Source organism: Cherax quadricarinatus, chromosome 16 (genome assembly GCF_038502225.1).
Source record: "Cherax quadricarinatus isolate ZL_2023a chromosome 16, ASM3850222v1, whole genome shotgun sequence".
In the NCBI taxonomy this organism is placed as follows: Eukaryota; Metazoa; Arthropoda; class Malacostraca; order Decapoda; family Parastacidae; genus Cherax; species Cherax quadricarinatus.
In genome coordinates this window covers 25,625,466-25,650,406 of record NC_091307.1, presented here as the reverse complement: position 1 = coordinate 25,650,406, position 24,941 = coordinate 25,625,466, and the positions used below count along the sequence as shown (strand labels likewise).

General features: G+C 39.0%; 1 protein-coding gene across 6 annotated transcripts in view; it reads right to left on the bottom strand.

The window, feature by feature from the left end:
- The window catches only part of LOC128688906 (enoyl-CoA hydratase EchA19), a 51,913-nt gene that overhangs the window by 2,774 nt on the left and 24,198 nt on the right, over positions 1–24,941 (bottom strand). For all 6 annotated transcript variants that reach the window (XM_070085515.1, XM_070085516.1, XM_070085517.1 and 3 more), the window contains 4 exons: positions 20,383–20,525; positions 19,323–19,462; positions 8,390–8,544; positions 7,583–7,743 (listed from right to left, as the gene is read on the bottom strand). In XM_070085515.1, the coding sequence (XP_069941616.1) occupies positions 7,583–7,743; positions 8,390–8,544; positions 19,323–19,462; positions 20,383–20,525 (599 nt within the window). The remainder of the gene's footprint in view (positions 1–7,582; positions 7,744–8,389; positions 8,545–19,322; positions 19,463–20,382; positions 20,526–24,941) is intronic.

Sequence of the window (24,941 nt, the reverse complement as noted above, 5' to 3'; positions counted from 1 at the left end):
ATATAATGCAGAGAATTCGTAGTTTGGAAGTTAGGAGGAGGTGCGGGATTACCAAAACTGTTGTCCAGAGGGCTGAGGAAGGGTTGTTGAGGTGGTTCGGACATGTAGAGAGAATTGAGCGAAACAGAGTGACTTCAAGAGTGTATCAGTCTGTAGTGGAAGGAAGGCGGGGTAGGGGTCGGCCTAGGAAAGGTTGGAGGGAGGGGGTAAAATAGGTTTTGTGTGCGAGGGGCTTGGACTTCCAGCAGGCATGCGTGAGCGTGTTTGATAGGAGTGAATGGAGACAAATGGTTTTTAATACTTGATGTGCTGTTGGAGTGTGAGCAAAGTAACATTTATGAAGGGGTTCAGGGAAACTGGCAGGCCGGACTTGAGTCCTGGAGATGGGAAGTACAGTGCCTGCACTCTGAAGGAGGGGTGTTAATGTTGCAGTTTAAAAACTGTAGTGTAAAGCACCCTTCTGGCAAGACAGTGATGGAGTGAATGATGGTGAAAGTTTTTCTTTTTCGGGCCACCCTGCCTTGGTGGGAATCGGCCAGTGTGATAATAAATAAATAAAAAAATAATAATAATAATAATCATGCAAAAAATATACTGCCCATGGCAAAATAACAGGACTAGTCTATTCTAAAACTGAAAGCAGTGTTGCACTCACCGAGTACTGTATCTTGAACCAAAAGAAGTCACTTTGGTGAAAAACTTAATCGGTTATTGAGATTCCCACCAGAGAATAGTATCACCCATAAATATTAAAGCATGATGCATAATAATCTAATATTTATTTTACAAGTAAGCAGAAAATTAGTTTGGCAGGTAATAAAATCCTTGGAGAGAATGTTATTTTTACTTAAAAATAAAAAAAAATACTTTAGAATGGTAAGGGGGTAGGGTAAGAAAACAATGCAAGTTTTTTTTTTTTTTTTAACAAGTCGGCCATCTCCCACCGAGGCAGGGTGACCCAAAAAAGAAAGAAAATCCCCAAAAAGAAAATACTTTCATCATCATTCAACACTTTCACCACACTCACACATTATCGCTGTTTTTGCAGAGGTGCTCAGAATACAACAGTTTAGAAGCATATACGTATGAAGATACACAACATATCCCTCCAAACTGCCAATATCCCAAACCCCTCCTTTAAAGTGCAGGCATTATACTTCTCATTTCCAGGACTCAAGTCCAACTATATGAAAATAACTGGTATAATAACTAAATCAGTATAATAACTAAATCAGGGGGATGTGCTGTGAATGATTGATGCAGATATGATGAGACAGAGTGAAACATGTGGTTAGGGGAAGGAATGTACCATGGTGGGATGAAGTGAACACATTGCAAATGAAAGATGTGAGAGGACTGAGTGCAACATGACAAATCAGTGTGATGGGACAGAGTGAAACATGGCAAAGGAGAGAAACATGATGGGACCAAGTGAAACACAGCAAAGGAGAGAGATGTGATTGGACTGAGTAAAACATGGCAAAGGAGAGAGATATGGGACTGAGTGAAATATGGCAAAGGAGAGAAATAAGATGGGACTGAGTGAAACATGGTAAAAGAGAGAGATGTGATTGGACTGAATGAAACAGAGTCAATACATAGTAAATATAATAATAATAATAATAATAATAATAATAATAATAATAATAATAATAATAATAATAAATGGGATTAGGTCAGGGGTTTCAAATAGAGTTAGAGCTAAAGAAGGAGTAGCAATAATGTTGAAGGATAAGCTATGGCAGGAAAAGAGGGACTATATATGTATTAATTCAAGGATTATGTGGAGTAAAATAAAGATTGGATGTGAAAAGTGGGTTATAATAAGCGTGTATGCACCTGGAGAAGAGAGAAGTGTAGAGGAGAGAGAGAGATTTTGGGAAATGTTGAGTGAATGCGTGGGGAGTTTTGAATCAAGTGTGAGAGTAATGGTGGTTGGGGATTTCAATGCTAAAGTGGGTAAAAATGTTATGGAGGGAGTAGTAGGTAAATTTGGGGTGCCAGGGGTAAATGTAAATGGGGAGCCTTTAATTGAGCTATGTGTAGAAAGAGATTTGGTAATAAGTAATACATATTTTATGAAAAAGAGGATAAATAAATATACAAGGTATGATGTAGTACGTAATGAAAGTAGTTTATTAGATTATGTATTGGTGGATAAAAGGTTGATGGGTAGGCTCCAGGATGTACATGTTTATAGAGGGGCAACTGATATATCGGATCATTATTTAGTTGTAGCTACAGTTAGAGTAAGAGGTAGATGGGAAAAGAGGAAGGTGGCAACAACAAGTAAGAGGGAGGTGAAAGTGTATAAACTAAGGGAGGAGGAAGTTCGGGTGAGATATAAGCGACTATTGGCAGAAAGGTGGGCTAGTGCAAAGATGAGTAGTGGGGGGGTTGAAGAGGGTTAGAATAGTTTTAAAAATGCAGTATTAGAATGTGGGGCAGAAGTTTGTGGTTATAGGAGGGTGGGGGCAGGAGGAAAGAGGAGTGATTGGTGGAATGATGAAGTAAAGGGTGTGATAAAAGAGAAAAAGGTAGCTTATGAGAGGTTTTTACAAAGCAGAAGTGTTATAAGAAGAGCAGAGTATATGGAGAGTAAAAGAAAGGTAAAGAGAGTGGTGAGAGAGTGCAAAAGGAGAGCAGATGATAGAGTGGGAGAGGCACTGTCAAGAAATTTTAATGAAAATAAGAAAAAATTTTGGAGTGAGTTAAACAAGTTAAGAAAGCCTAGGGAAAGTATGGATTTGTCAGTTAAAAACAGAGTAGGGGAGTTAGTAGATGGGAAGATGGAGGTATTAGGTAGATGGCGAGAATATTTTGAGGAACTTTTAAATGTTAAGGAAGAAAGAGAGGCAGTAATTTCATGCACTGGTCAGGGAGGTATACCATCTTTTAGGAGTGAAGAAGAGCAGAATGTAAGTGTGGGGGAGGTACGTGAGGCATTACGTAGAATGAAAGGGGGTAAAGCAGCTGGAACTGATGGGATCATGACAGAAATTTTAAAAGCAGGGGGGGATATAGTGTTGGAGTGGTTGGTACTTTTGTTTAATAAATGTATGAAAGAGGGGAAGGTACCTAGGGATTGGCGTAGAGCATGTATAGTCCCTTTATATAAAGGGAAAGGGGACAAAAGAGATTGTAAAAATTATAGAGGAATAAGTTTACTGAGTTGTAGGTAGTAGGTTGGTAGACAGCAACCGCCCAGGGAGGTACTACCGTCCTGCCAAGTGAGTGTAAAACGAAAGCCTGTAATTGTTTTACATGATGGTAGGATTGCTGGTGTCCTTTTTTCTGTCTCATGAACATGCAAGATTTCAGGTATGTCTTGCTACTTCTACTTACACTTAGGTCACACTACACATACATGTACAAGCACATATATACACACCCTTCTGGGTTTTCTTCTATTTTCTTTCTAGTTCTTATTCTTGTTTATTTCCTTATATCTCCATGGGGAAGTGGAACAGAATTCTTCTTCCGTAAGCAATGCGTGTTGTAAGAGGCGACTAAAATGCCGGGAGCAAGGGGCTAGTAACCTCTTCTCCTGTATATATTACTAAATGTAAAAGGAGAAAATTTTGTTTTTCCTTTTGGGCCACCCCGCCTCGGTGGGATACGGCCAATGTGTTGAAAGGAAGAAGTTTACTGAGTATACCAGGAAAAGTGTACGGTAGGGTGATAATTGAAAGAATTAGAGGTAAGACAGAATGTAGGATTGCGGATGAGCAAGGAGGTTTCAGAGTGGGTAGGGGATGTGTAAATCAAGTGTTTACATTGAAGCATATATGTGAACAGTATTTAGATAAAGGCAGGGAAGTTTTTATTGCATTTATGGATTTAGAAAAGGCATATGATAGAGTGGATAGAGGAGCAATGTGGCAGATGTTGCAAGTATATGGAATAGGTGGTAAGTTATTAAATGCTGTAAAGAGTTTTTATGAGGATAGTGAGGGTCAGGTTAGGGTGTGTAGAAGAGAGGGAGACTACTTCCCGGTAAAAGTAGGTCTTAGACAGGGATGTGTAATGTCACCATGGTTGTTTAATATATTTATAGATGGGGTTGTAAAGGAAGTAAATGCTAGGGTGTTCGGGAGAGGGGTGGGATTAAATTTTGGGGAATCAAATTCAAAATGGGAATTGACACAGTTACTTTTTGCTGATGATACTGTGCTTATGGGAGATTCTGAAGAAAAATTGCAAAGGTTAGTGGATGAGTTTGGGAATGTGTGTAAAGGTAGAAAGTTGAAAGTGAACATAGAAAAGAGTAAGGTAATGAGGGTATCAAATGATTTAGATAAAGAAAAATTGGATATCAAATTGGGGAGGAGGAGTATGGAAGAAGTGAATGTTTTCAGATACTTGGGAGTTGACATGTCGGCGGATGGATTTATGAAGGATGAGGTTAATTATAGAATTGATGAGGGAAAAAAGGTGAGTGGTGCGTTGAGGTATATGTGGAGTCAAAAAATGTTATCTATGGAGGCAAAGAAGGGAATGTATGAAAGTACAGTGGACCCTCGACTAACGCTATTAATCCGTTCCTGAGAGCTCATCGTTAGTCAAAATAATCATTAGTCAAGTTAATTTTCCCCATAAGAAATAATGGAAATCAAATTAATCCGTGCAAGACACCCAAAAGTATTGAAAAAAAACATTTTTAACACATGAAATATTAATTTTAATACACACAAACTGAAGAAGACATGCACAGTTACATGACACTTACCTTTATTGAAGATCTGGTGATGATTGATGGGATGGGAAGAGGGGAGTGTGTTGATGGTCTTAGTGTTTAGAAGGGGAATCCCCTTCCATTAGGACTTGAGGTGGCAAGTCCTTTTTCGGGGTTACTTCCCTTCTTTTAATGCCACTAGGACCATCTTGAGAGTCACTGGACCTCTGTCGCACAACATATCTGCCCATAGAGGCCTGTACCTCCCGTTCCTTTATGACATTCCTAACGTGTTTCACAACATTGTCAGTGTCACCATTAAACACTTGTTCAGGTTTCAGTCCTTCACTGTCTATGTACTCCTTGAATTCCTGCACATATTTTTCAGCTGCTTTTTGGTCCAAACTGGCAGCCTCACCATGCCTTATCACACTATGTATGCCACTACGATTCTTAAATCTCTCAAACCAACCTTTGCTGGCCTTAAATTCACTCACATCACCACTAGTTGCTGGCATTTTTCTAATTAAATCGTCATGCAACTTCCTAGCCTTTTCACATATGATCGCTTGAGAGATGCTATCTCCTGCTATCTGTTTTTCGTTTATCCATACCAATAACAGTCTCTCAACATCTTCTATCACTTGCGATCTCAGTTTCGAAAACATAGTTGCATCTTTGGCAAGAACAGCTTCCTTGATTGCCGTTTTCTTGGCCACAATAGTAGCGATGGTTGATTGGGGTTTTGTGTACAGCCTGGCCAGCTCGGAGACATGCACTCCACTTTCATACTTAGCAATGATCTCTTTCTTCATATCCATAGTAATTCTCACCCTTTTTGCTGTAGGGTTGGCACTAGAAGCTTTCTTGGGGCCCATGGTGACTTATTTTGCAGTTGCAATCACTAAAAAGGCTGTGATAATATGAAATGTTCCGATTGTATGCTTGGAAGCGACCGCGGTGGCTGGCTGGCTTGTAAACACTGGCCAGAAGTGGACGCGTCTCAGATGGAAGGAATAGTGTTGGTCGAGTTTTTTAGCGCTAATCGAGGCAAAATTTTTGCGATAAAATGTATCGCTAGTCAGATTTATCGTTAATCGATGCCATCGCTGGTCGAGGGTCCACTGTATAGTAGTACCAACACTCTTATATGGGTGTGAAGCTTGGGTGGTAAATGCAGCAGCGAGGAGACGGTTGGAGGCAGTGGAGATGTCCTGTTTAAGGGCAATGTGTGGTGTAAATATTATGCAGAAAATTCAGAGTGTGGAAATTAGGAAAAGGTGTGGAGCTAATAAAAGTATTAGTCAGAGGGCAGAAGAGGGGTTGTTGAGGTGGTTTGGTCATTTAGAGAGAATGGATCAAAGTAGAATGACATGGAAAGCATATAAATCTATCGAGGAAGGAAGGCGGGGTAGGGGTCGTCCTCGAAAGGGTTGGAGAGAGGGGGTAAAGGAGGTTTTGTGGGCAAGGGGCTTGGACTTCCAGCAAGCGTGCATGAGCGTGTTAGATAGGAGTGAATGGAGACGAATGGTACCTGGGACCTGACGATCTGTTGGAGTGTGAGCAGGGTAATATTTAGTGAAGGGATTCAGGGAAACCGGTTATTTTCATATAGTCGGACTTGAGTCCTGGAAATGGGAAGTACAATGCCTGCACTTTAAAGGAGGGGTTTGGGATATTGGCAGTTTGGAGGGATATGTTGTGTATCTTTATATGTGTATGCTTCTAAACTGTTGTATTCTGAGCACCTCTGCAAAAACAGTGATAATGTGTGAGTGAGGTGAAAGTGTTGAATGATGATGAAAGTATTTTCTTTTTGGGGATTTTCTTTCTTTTTTGAGTCACCCTGCCTCGGTGGGAGACGGCCGACTTGTTGGAAAAAAAAAAATAATAATAATAATAATCATGTAATTTAGGATCTTGTTATTCTTGACCACCTGCTCTTGCAAGAAATCCACAAGTGATTAAATGCCAAGCCATAATGGCAACAACAATGATGAAAAATTAAATACTAAAGTTTATATTCCACAGTGACAGTATGATTATCAAGACCATAATCTCTAGATAAGAAATGTGCTTAAAACTGAGGGTAAAAAGCATCAACAGATTCCTGACTCTTAACAGCCACTGGCAACCTGTTGAACAATCCAGGAGCTATGTAAGACAAGGCTTTTTCTGCAAATGATTTCTCCCAACAGCACAAAGCTTAAGTCTAAAAAGAGGTCTACTGCAATTTGCAGAAACATTTCCCAGCCCGATGTTAAAGGTACAAGTATATCAGCAAGATCCTTGCATTCATTAAACATAATAGCTTTAAATGTTAATGAACAGAGTTTAAATTCTATTCTTGCCTTGACAAGTAGTCATTGTAGCTCATACAAGTAAAAATACAAGCAAAAATACCAGTACATAGCTGTACAATTCAGTACAAACTTAAATTGTTTTAGTAAGAAGTTAGGCAAACCCACAAACAAACAATTTCAAAATCAATTTGAGAGGAAACAAACCTGTGAATAAGAACCAAGATACACTGCTTATAAAGATACTTTTTTGACCGCATAAAGATTACAAATAAGAAAACTAAGATTTAACAATGTGGTTGATGTGTCCAAGAAATGGCATTTAAGAATCGAGGTAGACACCCACATCTTCACTGATTCCACAGGCTGAAAACTGACAATACCATGATTAAAGGCACCAGAATCTCCAATCTGATCTCCCTTGATTTCCCATGACAATCAAATTCTGTCTCTTACCCTCATTTAATTTAAATTTTCTAACTTATCAAAGTTCAAATATCTAGCAAAGTAGAACTGAAGGATCTACAGGAAGAAACACATTCAACATCACTCACTCACTCTCTTTTCAAATGTGCACGGACATTACAACTCAAAAGGATAACCTTACCTCCATAACTACTGGTATTCCATTTTCATGTTCAAACTGTAGAGCTTCTTGCAGAGATTTTGCATTAAATGTTGCATTGAAGGTAGAAGCTCGATCAACCAGCATGCATTTTTGTGGAAACTTGATCAAGGACTGAGCCAGGTTGAGTGCTTGCCCTATAGCTAGAGAAATAAAATACAATTGAAATATTTTCTATGGTAGCTAATAAGAAAATATAAAAAAATATCTTCCAAGATGACAACATTCCACTGGAATGCTAATGACAAAGTCATTTATAACTTGCTTCTAAAATATTGTACCACATATAAATGGAAAAGAGTGAATATTCAAATGACATGCAAGAACTAGATGAAAGACCACTTCTTAACTCAAAACCAAATAAAATACTTTTAACCAATCACCACCTGATCCAGCTAATTCTTTTGTGTCTGTCAGAAACAAGTTTCATCAACTGTTGCTGAAATTCAACACTATCATTTATTAATACTAGTAGTGAAAAGAGTATAAACAAGTATCATGATTAAATACTGTGCTTGTATATAATCTGTTATGAAATGAATATTACAGTGTCATACCAAGTCCCATAGTTAAATAATGAAGTCATGCATAATTTGTGAGGATGTTACAGTTGCAGGGTAAATCTGAACTGTGATGTCAGCATACTTGTGGCAAAAAAAAAAAAAGCTTGTTATGAGATGTATAACAGTGTAATACCAGAATCTATCAAGAGCACTCTTATATAATTTTTTTCACTGTGGTTATTTTGCACATAATTACTCATTCAAAAAGAAGGACCTACTACCTTACCTGTACCACATGCTACTAGACGAGTGGCTAGACCCCACTCAGCAGCTTCTTTCCCTTTAATTGCTCTGCCAGTTAGGATCAGATCAAGAGCACGTCCAAGACCAACAATGGCTGGCAAGCGGACTGTTCCACCATCAATTAAAGGAACACCAAACCTATTAAATGGGAGAAAATTTTATCATATCTAAAAGGATCACACGTGCAAACTGTGTGTATTTATATTATTACATAATAAAAAACATGATATTAAAATAATAATGAAGTGTATCATACAAAATGCTGGATACTGTATTGTAGGTTCAAAAGTAAAGAAATTCAGTAAAAGAATTCTTCACTGTATAATATCCTATAAAAGTAAACTTTGAGTTTACACTTCTAAGTGAATTAATGCTGTATGGAGAAAAATAAAAATCTTTATTTCCTTAAAAACATACAAAGAAATTACAATGGGTGAGTTTACAGTACACATGGCTACAGCTTTGATACTATTATGATACAAATACAGTTTGATACAAAAACATTTGTACATTCCTGAAGTACAGTAAACCCTCCATATAACAGACCACCATAAACTGGATCTCAGAATTTTTTCTTTTTTTTCAACATGCTGGCCATCTCCCACCAAGGCAGGGTGACCCAAAAAAGAAAGAAACACTTCCATGATCATTCACACATAATCACTGTCTTTGGAGAGGAATGCAGATACAACAGTTCAGACGTCACTCCAAACATCAAATATCCCAAACCCCTCCTTTAACCCCTTGACTGTTTCAGTCATATATATATGTCTTATGAGCCAACGTGTTTGATGTATATGTAATCGTAAATTCTAGCAGCTTCAAATCAAGCAGGACAAAGCTGGTAGGCCCATATGTGAGAGAATGGGTCTGTGTGGTCAGTGTGCACCAAATAAAAAAAATCCTGCAGCACGCAGTGCATAATGAGAAAAAAAAAACTCCGACCATTTTTTTAATTATAATGCTGACTTTGTGGTCTATTTTCGTATAGTATTTATTGTTGTTTTCTTGTTTTCTTGGTCTCATTTGATAGAATGGAAAACATTTTATAGGAATAGAGGAAATGGAGCTCAAAGTAGGGGAAATGTTTGATTTTGCCGATGTTCCAAAGTAAACAAACGATGTCATTTTCCAATGAATGTCCAAGTAGCCATTCTAATATGCAGTCAAGAATGGGTTGATGTTATTTATACAATTATTACAATATTGCAGTAGTCTGCATAACAGTAAATCTTCTATTTTTTGTTTGAATAAAAATTCAAAATAGAAAGCAAGAGTAATATCAGAGGGGCCTGGAGACGTGACTGATAAACAAAGAAAATGTTATTTTAGAGCCAGGAATGTCTGCATTGTTCATTCTGGACTCTATTTTGAAATTGTCATATTTTTTAATTTTTGTGAAATTGGCCAAATTGCAAATTTCTGACCACATTATTGGGTAGTTGAAATCAGTAAATGGGCAGTTTCTTGTACTCAATTGATAGAAAAAATGGAGTTCTAAAGAAATAGCTATGAGTTTGGTCAACTGGAACAATGGAATTACCCAAAAATAGGGCTCAAAGTGAGCAAAATTACCAATTCGTAAATATCACCGAGGTTGCTAACTTGCGAGAGTGTAATTCCATCAGTTTTTCATCAAATTTCATTCTTTTGGTGTCATTACAATTGGGAAAAGATTCTCTATCATTTCATAAGAAAAAATAATTTTTTTTCAGAAATTTTTCGACACCAGGAGACACCTCAGGATTTGGGGTTGTGACAGTCAAGGGTTTAAAGTGCAAGCATTGTACTTCCCACCTCCAGGACTCAAGTCCAGCTAACCAGTGTACCTGAATCCCTTCACAAAATATTACCCTGCTCACACTCCAATAGCCTGTCAAGTACCAAAAACCATTCATCTCCACTCACTCCTATCTAACACATTCACACATGCCTGCTGTACAACCAAGCGCTTTGCACACAAAACCTCTTTTTACCCGCTCCCTCCATCCTTTCCTAGGACGACCTCTATGCCTCCTTCCCTCCACTACAGATTTATACACCCTCCAAGTCATCCTATTTTGCTCCATCCTCTCTAAATGACCAAACCACCTCAACAACCCCTCCTTAGCCCTCTGAATAATACTTTTAGTAACTCCACACCCCCCTCCTAATTTCCACACTACGAATTCTCTGCATAATATTTAATCCACACATTACCCTTAGACATGACATCTCCACTGCTTCCAGCCTCCTTCCTGCTGCAACATTTACAACCCATGCTTCATATCCATATAACACTATACTCTAATACATTCCCTTCTTTGCCTCCATGAAAAATGTTCTTTGTTTCCACAGATACTTCAATGCACCACCCACTGTTTTTCCTTCATCAATTCTATGGTTTACCTCATCTTTCTTAAGCCAATCTGCTGACAAGTCTACCCCCAAATATCTGAACACATTTACTTTTTCCATACTCCTTCCCTCCAATCTATATCATTTGATACCCTCATCACCTTAATCTTATCACTAATTTTTCCTCATCTCAATTGTTTGATATCTTTATCATCTTACTCTTATCAATGCTCACTTTCAACTTTCTTCCATTACAGACCCTCCCAAACTCGTCCACTAACCTTTGCAACTTCTCTTCAGAATCTCCCAAAGGCACAGTATTGTCAGCAAAAAGTAATTGTTTCAACTCCCAATTTGTATTTGTATCCACATATAGTGAACCCTGAATTACGAAAGCCTCATTTAATGATAAAATCAACTTACGAAGCGTTTCAGTGTAAAAAATTTCCCCCGACATATGAACAAAAACTCGACTTACATCATTCATCCCGAATGCGTCCACACATCCCTCTGGCCTGAGCGCACCTTAGCTGCCCTGCTTTCAGTTAGTGTGCCAATGTTTACAAGCCAGTGCAGTCGTTCCCACGCATACATTCGGAACATTTTGTATTATTCCAGTGTTTTTAGTGCTTGTAACTACTAAATAAGCCACCATGAGCCCAAAGAAAGCTTCTAGTGCCAACCCTGTGGCAAAAAAGGTGAAAATTATAATCGAAATGAAAAAAAAAGAGATAATCACTAAATATGAGAGTAGAGCACGTGTCTCCGAGCCGGCCAGGTTGTACAACAAACCCCAATCAACCATCGCTACTATCTTGGCCAACAAAAAGTCAATCAAGGAAGCTGTTGTTGCAAAAGGTGCAAGTATCTTTTTGAAACACGGATCGCAAGTACTCGAAGATGTCGAGAGACTGTTATTGGTGTGGATAAATGAAAAACAGATATCAGGATATAGCATCTCTCAAGTGATCATAAGTGAAAAGGCAAGGCAGTTGCATAACAATTTAATTAAAAAAATGCCTGCAACTAGTGGTGATTGAGTGAATTTAAGGCCAGCAAAGGTTGGTTTGAGAGATTTAAGAATCGTAGTGGCATACGCAGTGTGGTAAGGCATGGTGAGGCTGCCAGTTTGGACAAAAAAGTGGCTGAAAAATATGTGCAGGAATTCCAGGGGTACATAGAGGCTGAAGGATCGCAACCCCAGCAAGTGTTTAATTGTGACGAAACAGGCCTGTTTTGGAAGAAAATGCCAAACAGGACCTACATTACACAGGAGGAAAAAGAACTCCCAGGACACAAGCCTATGAAGGACAGGGTTACTTTAATGTTGTGTAAGGTTATGAGGATAACAAAAATATTAGGTGATGAAAGATTGGATATCAGATTGGAGGGAGAGAGTATGGAGGAGGTGAATGTATTCAGATATTTGGGAGTGGATGTGTCAGCGGATGGGTCTATGAAGGATGAGGTGAATCATAGAATTGATGAGGGGAAAAGGGTGAGTGGTGCACTTAAGAGTCTGTGGAGACAAAGAACTTTGTCCTTGGAGGCAAAGAGGGGAATGTATGAGAGTATAGTTTTACCAACGCTCTTACATGGGTGTGAAGCATGGGTGATGAATGCTGCAGCGAGGAGAAGGATGGAGGCAGTGGAGATGTCATGTCTGAGGGCAATGTGTGGTGTGAATATAATGCAGAGAATTCGTAGTTTGGAAGTTAGGAGGAGGTGCGGGATTACCAAAACTGTTGTCCAGAGGGCTGAGGAAGGGTTGTTGAGGTGGTTCGGACATGTAGAGAGAATGGAGTGAAACAGAATGACTTCAAGAGTGTATCAGTCTGTAGTGGAAGGAAGGCAGGGTAGGGGTCGGCCTAGGAAAGGTTGGAGGGAGGGGGTAAAGGAGGTTTTGTGCGTGAGGGGCTTGGACTTCCAGCAGGCGTGCGTGAGCGTGTTTGATAGGAGTGAATGGAGACGAATGGTTTTTAATACTTGACGTGCTGTTGGAGTATGAGCAAAGTAACATTTATGAAGGGGTTCAGGGAAACCGGCAGGCTGGACTTGAGTCCTGGAGATGGGAAGTACAGTGCCTGCACTCTGAAGGAGGGGTGTTAATGTTGGTTTAAAAACTGTAGTGTAAAGCACCCTTCTGGCAAGACAGTGATGGAGTGAATGATGGTGAAAGTTTTTCTTTTTCGGGCCACCCTGCCTTGGTGGGAATCGGCCAGTGTGATAATAAAAAAATAAAATAAAAAAATAGTAATGCTGGTGGGGATTGCAGAGTGAAGCCTCTACTCATGTATCACTCTGAAACTCCCAGAGTGTTCAGAAAAAACAATGCCGTCAAGGCTAATTTGGGTGTGATGTGGAGGGCAAACAGTAAGGCATGGGTCACTTGGGACATTTTCTATGACTGGTTTTACAGTGTGTTTGGCCCCACTGTGAAAAATTACCTCCTGGAAAGTAAATTGGACCTTAAGTGCCTCCTGGTTTTAGACAATGCTCCTGCTCATCCTTCAGACTTGCCAGAGTGAATTTCAGGGGAGTTGAGTTTTATTAAAGTAAAGTTTTTGCCTCCTAATACCACTCTTCTCCTCCAACTCATAGACCAGCAGGTCATTTCAAATTTCAAAAAACTGTACACCAAAGCAATGTTTCAAAAGTGCTTTGAAGTGACCTCAGACGTTCAATTGACCCTAAGAGTTTTGAAAAGATTACTTTAGTATCTTCAATTGCATGAACCTTATAGGTAAGGCTTGGGAGGGAGTGACTAACAGGACCTTGAACTCTGCTTGGAGGAAATTGTGGCCAAAATGTGTAGAAGAGAGAGATTTTGAAGGGTTTGGGGCTAACCCTCAGGAGCCTATGCCAGTTGTGGAATCTATTGTGGCATTGGGAAAGTCCATGTGGTTGGAGGTTAGGGGGGAGGATGTGGAAGAGTAAGTAAGTAAGTAAGTAAGTTTATTCAGGTATACACAAATACAGTTACATAGAATTATCATACATAGCAGCATATGTGTAGAGAACCTAGGATAACCCAAAAAAGTCAGACACAGTGACATATTTCCATAGTGGCCTCTTGCTGTTGCAGATGCAAGAGCATCTGCAACAGCAAGAGGCCACAACTGAGGAAATTGCTTCAGAGGAGGGGAGAGACAAGTTGGGGAAGTTGCCTTCTTCAACGATTAAGGAAATGTGTACAATGTGGACAAAGGTGCAAACCTTTATGAAGGAAAATCACCCTGACACAGCTATTGCAAGCCGTGCTGGTGACTTTTACAATGGCAATGTTGTGACCCACTTTAGGACAATCTTAAAGGAACGTGAGGTACAGAGCTCTATGGACAGATTTTTGGTGCAACAGAGGTCCAGCGACTTTCAAGTTGTTCCCAGTGGCATTAAAAGGAGAAAGGAAGTAACCCTGGAAAAGGACTTGCTACCTAACCCTTTGAGGGTCGACAAGCCCTCTCCGAAACTCGTTCTCAGGGTCGGCCAAATTTAAAAAAAAAAAGAATTATTTTCTCTTACGAAAAGATAGAGAATCTTTTCCCGATCATAAAGACACCAAAAGTTTGAAATTTGATAGAAAACTTACGGAATTATGCTCTCGCAAAGTTAGCGGTCTCGGCGATGTTTACGCATCGGCGATTTTGCCCACTTTGAGCCCCATTTTCGGCCAATTTCACTGTACTAGTCGACAAAAAACATGAATATTTCGCTAGAAATCCATTTTTTCTACCGAATGGGTGCAAGAAACCACCCATTTATGAAACTCAACTATCCAGTACAGTGGTCAGAATTTAGCAATTTTGCCAATTTCACACAAATTTCAAAAGATGCCAATTTCCGAATAGGGTCCAGAATAAACAAGAAAGACATTCCTGGCACTAAAATGACATTTCCTCTAGTCATTAGTCACGTCTCAAGGCCCATCTTATATTCTTTTGCTTTCCACTTTGAATTTTTATTCTCACAAAAAATATAAGATTTACTGTTATGCAGACTACTGCATCAGTGTAAAAAATGGTATAAATATTATTGGTGCACTTGTGAAAGAATATTAGACTCACCAGTTGACGTGTATTGCACGCTTGGCACGATTTGTTTACTTTTGAAGTTTGGTAAAAATCGAACATTTCTGCTACTTTGAGCTCAATTTCAAGGCACCTTTCATTGTAAAACCAGTCAAAATCATCTCAATTTCTGTAATATGTCTTCCATTCTATGAAATGAGACCAAGAAAACTAGAATACAACAATAAATACCATACGAAAATACACTGCAAAGTCGCTGATTTATTCCAAAAAAATGGTCAAAGTTTTTTTTTTCTCATTATGCACTGTGTGCTGCAGGATTTTTTTTAGACTGTGCACACTGACCACATAGACCCATTCTTTCATATGAAGGCCTACCAGCTTTCTCCCACTAGATTTGAGGCCGCTAGAATTTATGCACACTAGTACGTCAAAAACCCCTACGCGTAAGACGTACTAGTACGACCAAAACCCTCAAAGGGCTAAAGGCCTTATGGAAGGGGATTCCCCTTCCAAAAAATAATAAACCTCCATCTCCCCTCTTCCCATCCCATCACTCATCACTACATCTTCAATAAAGGTAAGTGTCATTTATTCTTCATTTAGTACAGTACGTATATTGTGCATGTATCCTTCTTTTTGTGTGTAGGAAAATGTATATTTCATGTGGTAAAAAAAAATTTTTTTCATACTTTTGGGTGTCTGGAACAGATTAACTGGATTTCCATTATTTCTTATGGGGAAAATTAATTCAACTTACATATTTTCGTCTAACGAGGAGCTCTCTGGAACGGATTAATATCGTAAGTCGAGGGTCCAGTGTAATTTAATCCCACCCCTCTCCCCAATACCCTAGCATTTACTTCTTTGACAACCCCATCTGTAAATATGTTAAATAACCATGGTTATTTTGGTTACTTTTTGCTGATGATACTGTGCTTATGGGAGATTCTAAAGAAAAATTGCAAAGGTTAGTGGATGAGTTTGGGAGTGTGTGTAAAGGTAGAAAGCTGAAAGTGAACATAGAAAAGAGTAAGGTGATGAGGGTATCAAATGATTTAGATAAAGAAAAATTGGATATCAAATTGGGAAGGTGGAGTATTGAAGAAGTGAATGTTTTCAGATACTTGGGAGTTGATGTGTCGGCGGATGGATTTATGAAGGATGAGGTTAATCATAGAATTGATGAGGGAAAAAATGTGAGTGGTGTGTTGAGGTATATGTGGAGTCAAAAAACGTTATCTATGGAGGCAAAGAAGGGAATGTATGAAAGTATAGTAGTACCAACACTCTTATATGGGTGTGAAGCTTGGGTTGTGAATGCAGCAGCGAGTAGACGGTTGGAAGCAGTGGAGATGTCCTGTCTAAGGGCAATGTGTGGTGTAAATATTATGCAGAAAATTCGGAGTGTGGAAATTAGGAGAAGGTGTGGAGTTAATAAAAGTATTAGTGAGAGGGCTGAAGAGGGGTTGTTGAGGTGGTTTGGTCATTTAGAGAGAATGGATCAAAGTAGAATGACATGGAGAGCATTTAAATCGGTAGGAGAAGGAAGATGGGGTAGGGGTCGCCCTTGAAAAGGTTGGAAGTAAGGGGTAAGGGAGATTTTATGGGCGAGGGGCTTGGACTTCCAGCAGGCGTGCATGAGCGTGTTCGATAGGAGTGAATGGAGACGAATGGTATTTGGGACCTGACGATCTGTTGGAGTGTGAGCAGGGTAATATTTAGTGAAGGGATTCAGGAAAACCGGTTATTTTTATATAGCCGGACTTGAGTCCTGGAAATGGGAAGTGCAATGCCTGCACTCTAAAGGAGGGATTTCGGGATATTAGCAGTTTGGAGGGATATGTTGTGTATCTTTATACGTATATGCTTCTAAACTGTTGTGTTCTGAGCACCTCTGCAAAAACAGTGATTATGTGTGAATGAGGTGAAAGTGTTGAATGATGATGAAAGTATTTTCTTTTTGGGGATTTTCTTTCTTTTTTTGGGTCTCCCTGCCTCGGTGGGAGACGGCCGACTTTTAAAAAAAAAAAAAAAAAAACGATGGTGACATTATGATTCCTTGTCTAAGACCTACATTTACTGGAAAGTAATCTCCCTCTTTCCTACACACCCTAACCTGAGCCTCACTCTCCTCATAAAAACTCTTCACAGGATTTATTAACTAGCCACCTATTCTATACACTTGCAACACTGGTTCCCTATCCACCTTATCCTAAGCCTAAATGTTGTTTACTTATATGCTTCAGTGTAAACACTTGTTCTACACATCCCTTCCTATCCATTCTAAAGTCTCCTTGTTCATCTGCAATCCTGCTCTCCATCTTACCTCTAACTCTCTCAATAATAACCCTACCTTACACTTTACTAGGTATACTCAGCAGGTTTATTCCCCTGTAATTTTTATCATCTCTTTTGTCCCCCTTCCCTTTATATAAAGGGACTATACGTGCTCTCCACCAATCCCTAGGTGCCTTCCCCTCTTTCATACATTAAATGAGCAAAATTTGTTGACAGCAACTCACCCACTCTATCATTTGCTCTCTTTTTGCATACCCTCACCACTTTCTTTTACTCTCCATATACTCCACTCTTTTTATATCACTTCTGCTTTGTAAAAACCTCCTCTCATAAGCAAACTTTTTCTCCCTTATCACACCCTCTACCTCATCATTCCACCAATGGCCTTTCTTTCCTCCCACACTCACCCTTCTACATCCACAAACTTCTGCTCTGCATTCTAACACTGCATTTTTAAGACTATCCCACCCCTCTTCAACTCCCACACTGCCTATACTGTCACCAGCCCACCTCACTACCAATAGTTGTTGATATCTCACCCTAACTTCCTCCTCTCTTAATTTATAAACTTTCACCTCTTTCTTACCTGTTGTTGTCATTTTCCTTTTGCCCCATTTACCTCTTACTCTAACTGTAGATACAACTAAATAACTATCTGATGTATCTGTTGCCCCTCTATAAACAAGCACATCCTGAAGTCTACCCATCAACCTTTTGTCCACCAATATGTAAATTTAACAAACTATGTATTTTCATTATGCACTATATCATACCTTGTATGCTTATTTATCCTCTTTCTTAAAATACATATTAACTTATTACCAAATCTCTTTCCATACATAGTTCAATTAAAGGCCCCCCATTTTCATTTACCCCTGGCATCCCGAACTTACCTACTACTCCCTCCACAACAGTTTTACCCACTTTAGCACTTAGGTTCCTTGCTACAAGTACAGCCTCTCCTCACTTAGCGACGGAATCATTTACTGATGACTTGGTTTTACAATGGGCTCTCTGACCAGTATGCATACCTAAATAAAGTATATTAGAGCTGATTTTCTCTATTCTGTTTATTACAATATACAGTACATTACTGTATAAACATTTAAAAATATACCAGAAGTGCTATAAATGGTGCAAAGGTGACATTAAAACAATATCAAAGATGGTTGACACAAACCTACTACCATTATGGTATGCTCCTCACTTACAGATGAATTCGTTTGCCAACATGATCTTAGGAAAGGAACTACGTCATTAAGTGAGGAGAGGCTATACTCTCTCACTTGATTCAAAACTCCTCAAGCATTAACTCAACATCTTCCAAAATCTCTCTACATTTCTCTCTTCTCCAGGTGCATAAGCACTTACTATAACCCACTTTTCACATCCCACCCTTATTTTTCTCCACATAATCCTTGAATTTGTAAATTTATATTCCCTTTTCTTGCCATAACTGATCCTTCAAAATTATTGCTATTCTTTCCATTGCTCTAACTCTATTAGAAACCCCTGACCTAATCCTATTCATTTCTCCTCACTGAAACTCTCCTACCCCCTTCAGCTCTGTTTCACTTAAGAGCCAGGACATCCAGCTTCTTTTCATTCAGAAACACAGAACAAAATCTACTGGGACAATCAATTTGGGAACAATGGACAAAGTTTGTTGGATACAAAATTGTTCATTATTGTTACAATCACAGCAAAACAATCTTTTCATCTGTCTACCATACTGCCATTACTGGCCACCCAGTTCTCCAGCAGGCATGCATGAGCATGTTTGATAGGAGTGAATGGAGACAAATGGTTTTTAATACTTGACGTGCTGTTGGAGTGAGAGCAAAGTAACACTTATGAAGGGGTTCAGGGAAACCGGCAGGCCGGACTTGAGTCCTGGAGATGGGAAGTACAGTGCCTGTACTCTGAAGGAGAGGTGTTAATGTTGCAGTTTAAAAACTGTAGTGTAAAGCACCCTTCTGGCAAGACAGTGATGGAGTGAATGATGGTGAAAGTTTTTCTTTTTCGGGCCACCCTGCCTTGGTGGGAATCGGCCAGTGTGATAATAAAAAAATAAAAATATAGAGGGTGTACTGTACATCATATTAAAAAATCTCAGCAACAGAATCTGAACTCTTTAAAACAAGAAAACTTTCAAAATTAAATACTTGAAGTCTAATAGTAAGCTGAGGGCATATTTTCACATTAGCTGGTATCAAAATAATAAAGATTTTGGTAAATAATGACCCCAACCTTCTGCAGAAGACTCCCATTACAGCGGTTTCTTCAATAACACGAAGGTCACACCATAAGGCTAACTCAAGCCCACCAGCCACTGCAAAGCCTTCCACAGCAGCTATCACAGGTTTCTTGGTTTCGTACCGTGATGGACCCTGCCTCAACAAATAATAATCAAAATGTCATTTTTAAAGCTTCTTAACACAGTTTCTCATAAAGTTCTCTCTTAAAGAAAAGGAGAAATCCACCAAGAGGATGTTAATCTGCAGCAACTGCAAGAACCATGTAGAAGTCTTCATACAAGGACAGAGACAATTAACACAAATTTTTGAAGATAATACAGTATAAACTGAAGTTCAGAATATGCCATATGATTCATGAGTGATTGTATTACCTGACCTTTCATTATCATGACTGGACAAAACAAAGAACCTACTCAGAAATTTTAAATCAGTGCCAAATGTAGAGGTATTTTCCTGCAGTAGCTACAAGACTGAATTATGCAGATTTCAAGAACTGAATATTTTAAATAAAACTTGAGCTAACCAAAACATGGTATTCAGACAAGTTCTTGAATAACTATGAACTTCATGAAGCTGTTTTGAGCAATTAATTCATTAACAAGTAAAGGGTGCACTCACTAGCTTTTGTGTATTAGATCTGCCACTCTAAAACAAAAGTTTCCATTTCTTTTACCACAAAAAATAATATTAAGAATGTAAAAAAATAAAAAGTTCTCTGAACTAACGTATCTTCTCAACGCTATTAAAATACTATATTTGAAGCCAAGCAAAAAAATATACTAGAAAAATAAATTTATTGGTAGAAAAACCTGTAAACAAATATTTAAAAGAGAACAAAAGATGTAGTGGTCCATGAGATTATCTACATTGAGGTGATCTCTGTTACTAGTGACTAGAAGGCATGTAATGCACTGTAATGCTAATTCTATTCAAATTATTCTGATCTGCAGTTCTGAATGAATTCCCAAATTCCAAAAAAATTGAAGCTGCACTCAAAAGTAGTTAGTAAACCTTTTGAAGGTTCTTTCAAGCGAGTCTCAGCACATGCTCACCATAGGTCCTCGATCACTGGAAGCAAGTGACTCAGGAGGCTTATCACTTAGTTCCTTCAAGTCAAAGCCAGCACAAAAGTTGCCTCCAACTCCATACAGCACAGCAACTTTTGAAGAGTCATCCTTATCAAAGTCTTGAAAAGCTGTATGAAAATAATAAAGCCAAATTTAAGTCAAAATCAAATTTTATTTCCAGCTCTGGGATTACATCTTTCTTGTACATTCACTGTTAAGCTCCTTCTTACATGAAGCATTTCAAGCAGACTAAAACTAGTATTTATGATTTATTAAATACTAGTACAGTACAAGTACATGTATCTAGATAGGGATTACAATTTTTTTTTTTTTTTTAACAAGTCGGCCGTCTCCCACCGAGGCAGGGTGACCCAAAAAGAAAGAAAATCCCCAAAAAGAAAATGCTTTCATCATCATTCAACACTTTCACCTCACTCACACATAATAACTGTTTTTGCAGAGGCGCTCAGAATACAACAGTTTAGAAGTATAAACACCTACCATCCGACTTACGACCAAGGTCGGTTCCAAGAAACCGGTCGTAAGTCAAAATGGTTGTAAGTCGAACTTTACTACTGAATATCAACAAAACATTTTTGTAATGACTTTATTTTATTGTTTTACTTTACTTTTTATGCTGTTAGTGCTGTATTTTATACTGTAAGGTTTCAATTCAATTCAATTCAAAGTTTATTCTCTATAAAGATTACAATGTTGAATTTACAGAATCTGGTTGTTGTGTGGTTTACATGTAGTTAAATAATGATTACAGAGTGTACCACTAGAACGCCTAGCATGGCTAGGCATTTCGGGCAGACTTAGTTTAATTCTTTATTTTAAAATATTACAAATTATGAGGTAAGTTGGTATTATGGCTAAGTGACTAAATACTATTTGTGAGTTTAGCAATATGAATGCTTTTGTTTTGGCACAGTACATAGTTTCAGTATTGGAGTATCATAGGATTCATTATTGTAAGATTGAGATTAATATTTCTGTTTATGGTCAAATGGGTGAGTGAGTGTAAGTGTGAACCACCAGGTGGTATTCGTGTAGTTAGTTGATGGGGTGTATCAGGGAGATAAGATGTTTTCTAATGGTAGTTTTGAAGGTGATGAATGTGTCTGCAGTTCTAGAGTTCTCAGGTAGGGTGTTCCAGATTTTAGGGCCTTTGACATACATTGAATTTTTGTAAAGGTTTAGTCGGACACGGGGAATGTCGTAGAGATGTTTGTGTCTGGTGTTATGCCTGTGGGTTCTGTCACAACTATCAAGAAAGCATTTTAGGTCAAGGTTGATATTGGAGTTTAAGGTCCTGTAGATGTAGATTGCACAGTAGTAAGTGTGGATGTACTGAACAGGGAGTAAGTTTAGATCTATGAAGAGTGGAGGGGGGTGTTGCCAGGGATGGGATTTAGTGATTATTCTTACTGCAGCTTTTTGTTGGGTTATTATTGGCTTTAGGTGTGTTGCTGCAGTTGATCCCCAAGCACAAATAGCATAGGTGAGGTATGGATAAATAAGTGAGTGGTATAGTGTGAGAAGGGCATTTTGCAGCACGTAGTATCGTATCTTGGAGAGGATCCCAACTGTTTTGGATACTTTTTTGGTTATGTGTTGGATATGGGTGCTGAAATTCAGGTTGTTGTCAAGGTATAGGCCTAGGAATTTGCCCTCATTATGTCTGGTAATTAGAGTGTTGTCGATCTTAATGTTAATTTGTGCATCTCCTGCTCTGCTACCAAACATAATATAGTAGGTTTTGTCAGTGTTAAGCGTAAGTTTATTGGCTGTCATCCAAGTCGATATTTTGATCAGCTCTTCGTTAACAATGGTGTTGAGGGTGGCAAGATTAGGGTGAGAGATGACATAAGTCGTGTCGTCAGCAAAGAGAATGGGTTTCAGGTGTTGGGATACGTTTGGAAGATCATTCATGTATATGAGGAAGAGCAGGGGACCAAGGACACTTCCCTGCGGAACTCCAGTATCAAGTGGCCGTGTTGTTGATGCTGTGTCTTTAATGGTGACATACTGATACCTATTAGTAAGGTAAGATTTGAAATAAGCAAGCGCATGGCCTCTTATACCATAATGGTCAAGTTTGTGGAGTAGGATACATGATTATATACACCTGGAAAATCCTAGAGGGACTAGTACCGAACTTGCACACGAAAATCACTCACTACGAAAGCAAAAGACTTGGCAGACGATGCAACATCCCCCCAATGAAAAGCAGGGGTGTCACTAGCACGTTAAGAGACCATACAATAAGTGTCAGGGGCCCGAGACTGTTCAACTGCCTCCCAGCATACATAAGGGGGATTACCAACAGACCCCTGGCAGTCTTCAAGCTGGCACTGGACAAGCACCTAAAGTCGGTTCCTGACCAGCCGGGCTCTGGCTCGTACGTTGGTTTGCGTGCAGCCAGCAGCAACAGCCTGGTTGATCAGGCTCTGATCCACCAGGAGGCCTGGTCACAGACCGGGCCGCGGGGGCGTTGACCCCCGGAACTCTCTCCAGGTAAACTCCAGGTCTACTGTGTCAAAAGCTTTTCTTAGGTCAATAAAAATTCCTAGTGGATATTCCTTATTTTCCAATGCTGTGTAAAGCAGATCTAGCATTTTTATGATTGCATCATTAGTGCTTTTATTTTTTCCTGAATCCAAATTGGCAGGGGTTGAGTATGTTTTGTGCTGTTATAAATGAATATAGTCTCCTGTGCATGAGTTTCTCAAAGATTTTGGATAGCAATGGTAAGTTTGATATTGGCCTATAGTTGTTTAAGTCTGCAGGGTCACCACCTTTATGTATTGGTGTAACCCTTGCCATCTTGAGTAGTTTCGGGAAGGTGCTAGTTTCTAGTGACTTGTTAAAAAGTAATGAAATAGCATGCGAAAGGATATGGGCAGCTCGCTTGTACAGTAATGGTGGGACATTAGACAGATTCCCTGAGTTGTTTTTAAGTGACTTTATAATCTCGGTGACCTTCGAGGGCTCAGTTGGTGCAAGATAGAAGGAATTTGGGAAATTCCCATCTAGGTAGTCCCCGGCATGGGCATTGGTATGTAGGATATTATTGGCGAGATTATATCCTATGGTTGAGAAGAAGTCGTTTATCTTGTTAGCTGTGTCAGTGGGATGTAGTGGTGTTTCATTAGGTTTAGTTAGGACAATATTCTTGTTTTTTTTCAGTTTGTGGGTCCCTAGAATCTGAGAGAGTGTTTTCCAGGTCTTTTTTATATCTCCTCTAGTGTCTGTGAATCTACTGGAGTAGTATAGTTGTTTGGCTTTCTTTCTTACTTTGGTGAGAACTGATGAATAGTGTTTAAGAATATCTTTGTGTATTAAGCCCTATCTATAGTGCTTTTCATATTGGTGTTTCTTGTCAATGGATTTCAGAATGGTGCTGGTTAGCCATGGGCAACCAAGCCGTTTGTTTGTGATCTGTTTCGTTTTTATAGGACAATGTTTGTTGTATAGTCTAAGTAATTTGTTAAGAAAAATGTCTGTCCAGTCATCAATACCATTGGCCTTGGAGAATTCTGTAGGCCAGTCAACAATCTCTAGGTCAGCTGTGAACTTCCTTATTGAGGCCTTGTCATGGAGTCTAAATGAGACTTTGTTGTATTCAAGTGGTAGTTTACTAATGTTTGTCAGGAGGAAGGTAGGGTAGTGGTCTGCAGTGCTATCTGTGATTATCCCTGATTTAAGGGGGGCTAGTATATTGGTCCATATGTGGTCTATTATGGTTGCACTTGTCTCAGTGAGCCTGGTTGGTTTAGTTATTGTTGGTATGAGAAGTGTGTTGTTCATATTGTTGATGAAATCAGTTACAGGCTGATCATCTAGTAAGCCAAGGTTGATGTTGAAGTCTCCAGCTAAGAGAAGGTGGTGCTTATTCATTTGTCTGTTTGTTATTAGTGACTTTAATTTCTCACTGAAATTTGGGATGTTTGTGTGAGGTATCCGGTAAATGGCACCGATTGTTATAGGTGTCTTAAGGTTTTTTACAGTAAAATTAGCAAAAATGTATTCCCCATATTCATCGATAAAGCAAGTGGTGCTAATACAAGATAATTGGTTAGAGTAATAGATTGCAATACCACCCCCAACTTGGTTTGGTCTGCAGTTGTGAATTGCTGTGTATCCTGGTAGAGGGTAGATATCTATTGTGTCCTGCTTAAGCCAGGTCTCAGAATAATGCAGGAGAATAATGCAGGAGAAGGGTGTCTTTAGTGATTCAAGGAGTGCCAGGAGGTCATCATAGTGTTTGCTTAAGGACCTGATGTTGTAGTTAAGTACTGATAGACTTTTAGCATTGTTTAGGATAGTGCTGGCTTGTGTTGCTGTGTAATAAAGGCAGTTACTTTCCAATAGGTTTTGATTGGGTGTCAGATTATGGAGGTTTAGATCAGGGTCAACGTGATCAATCACCTTCTAGGTTTAAATTATGGTTTATTTATATCCTGAGTTATGTGTTGAGTTCTAGTACTGATATCTGTAGTGGTGGGAAGTTTGGATAAGTATATAGCTAGAGTATTTTG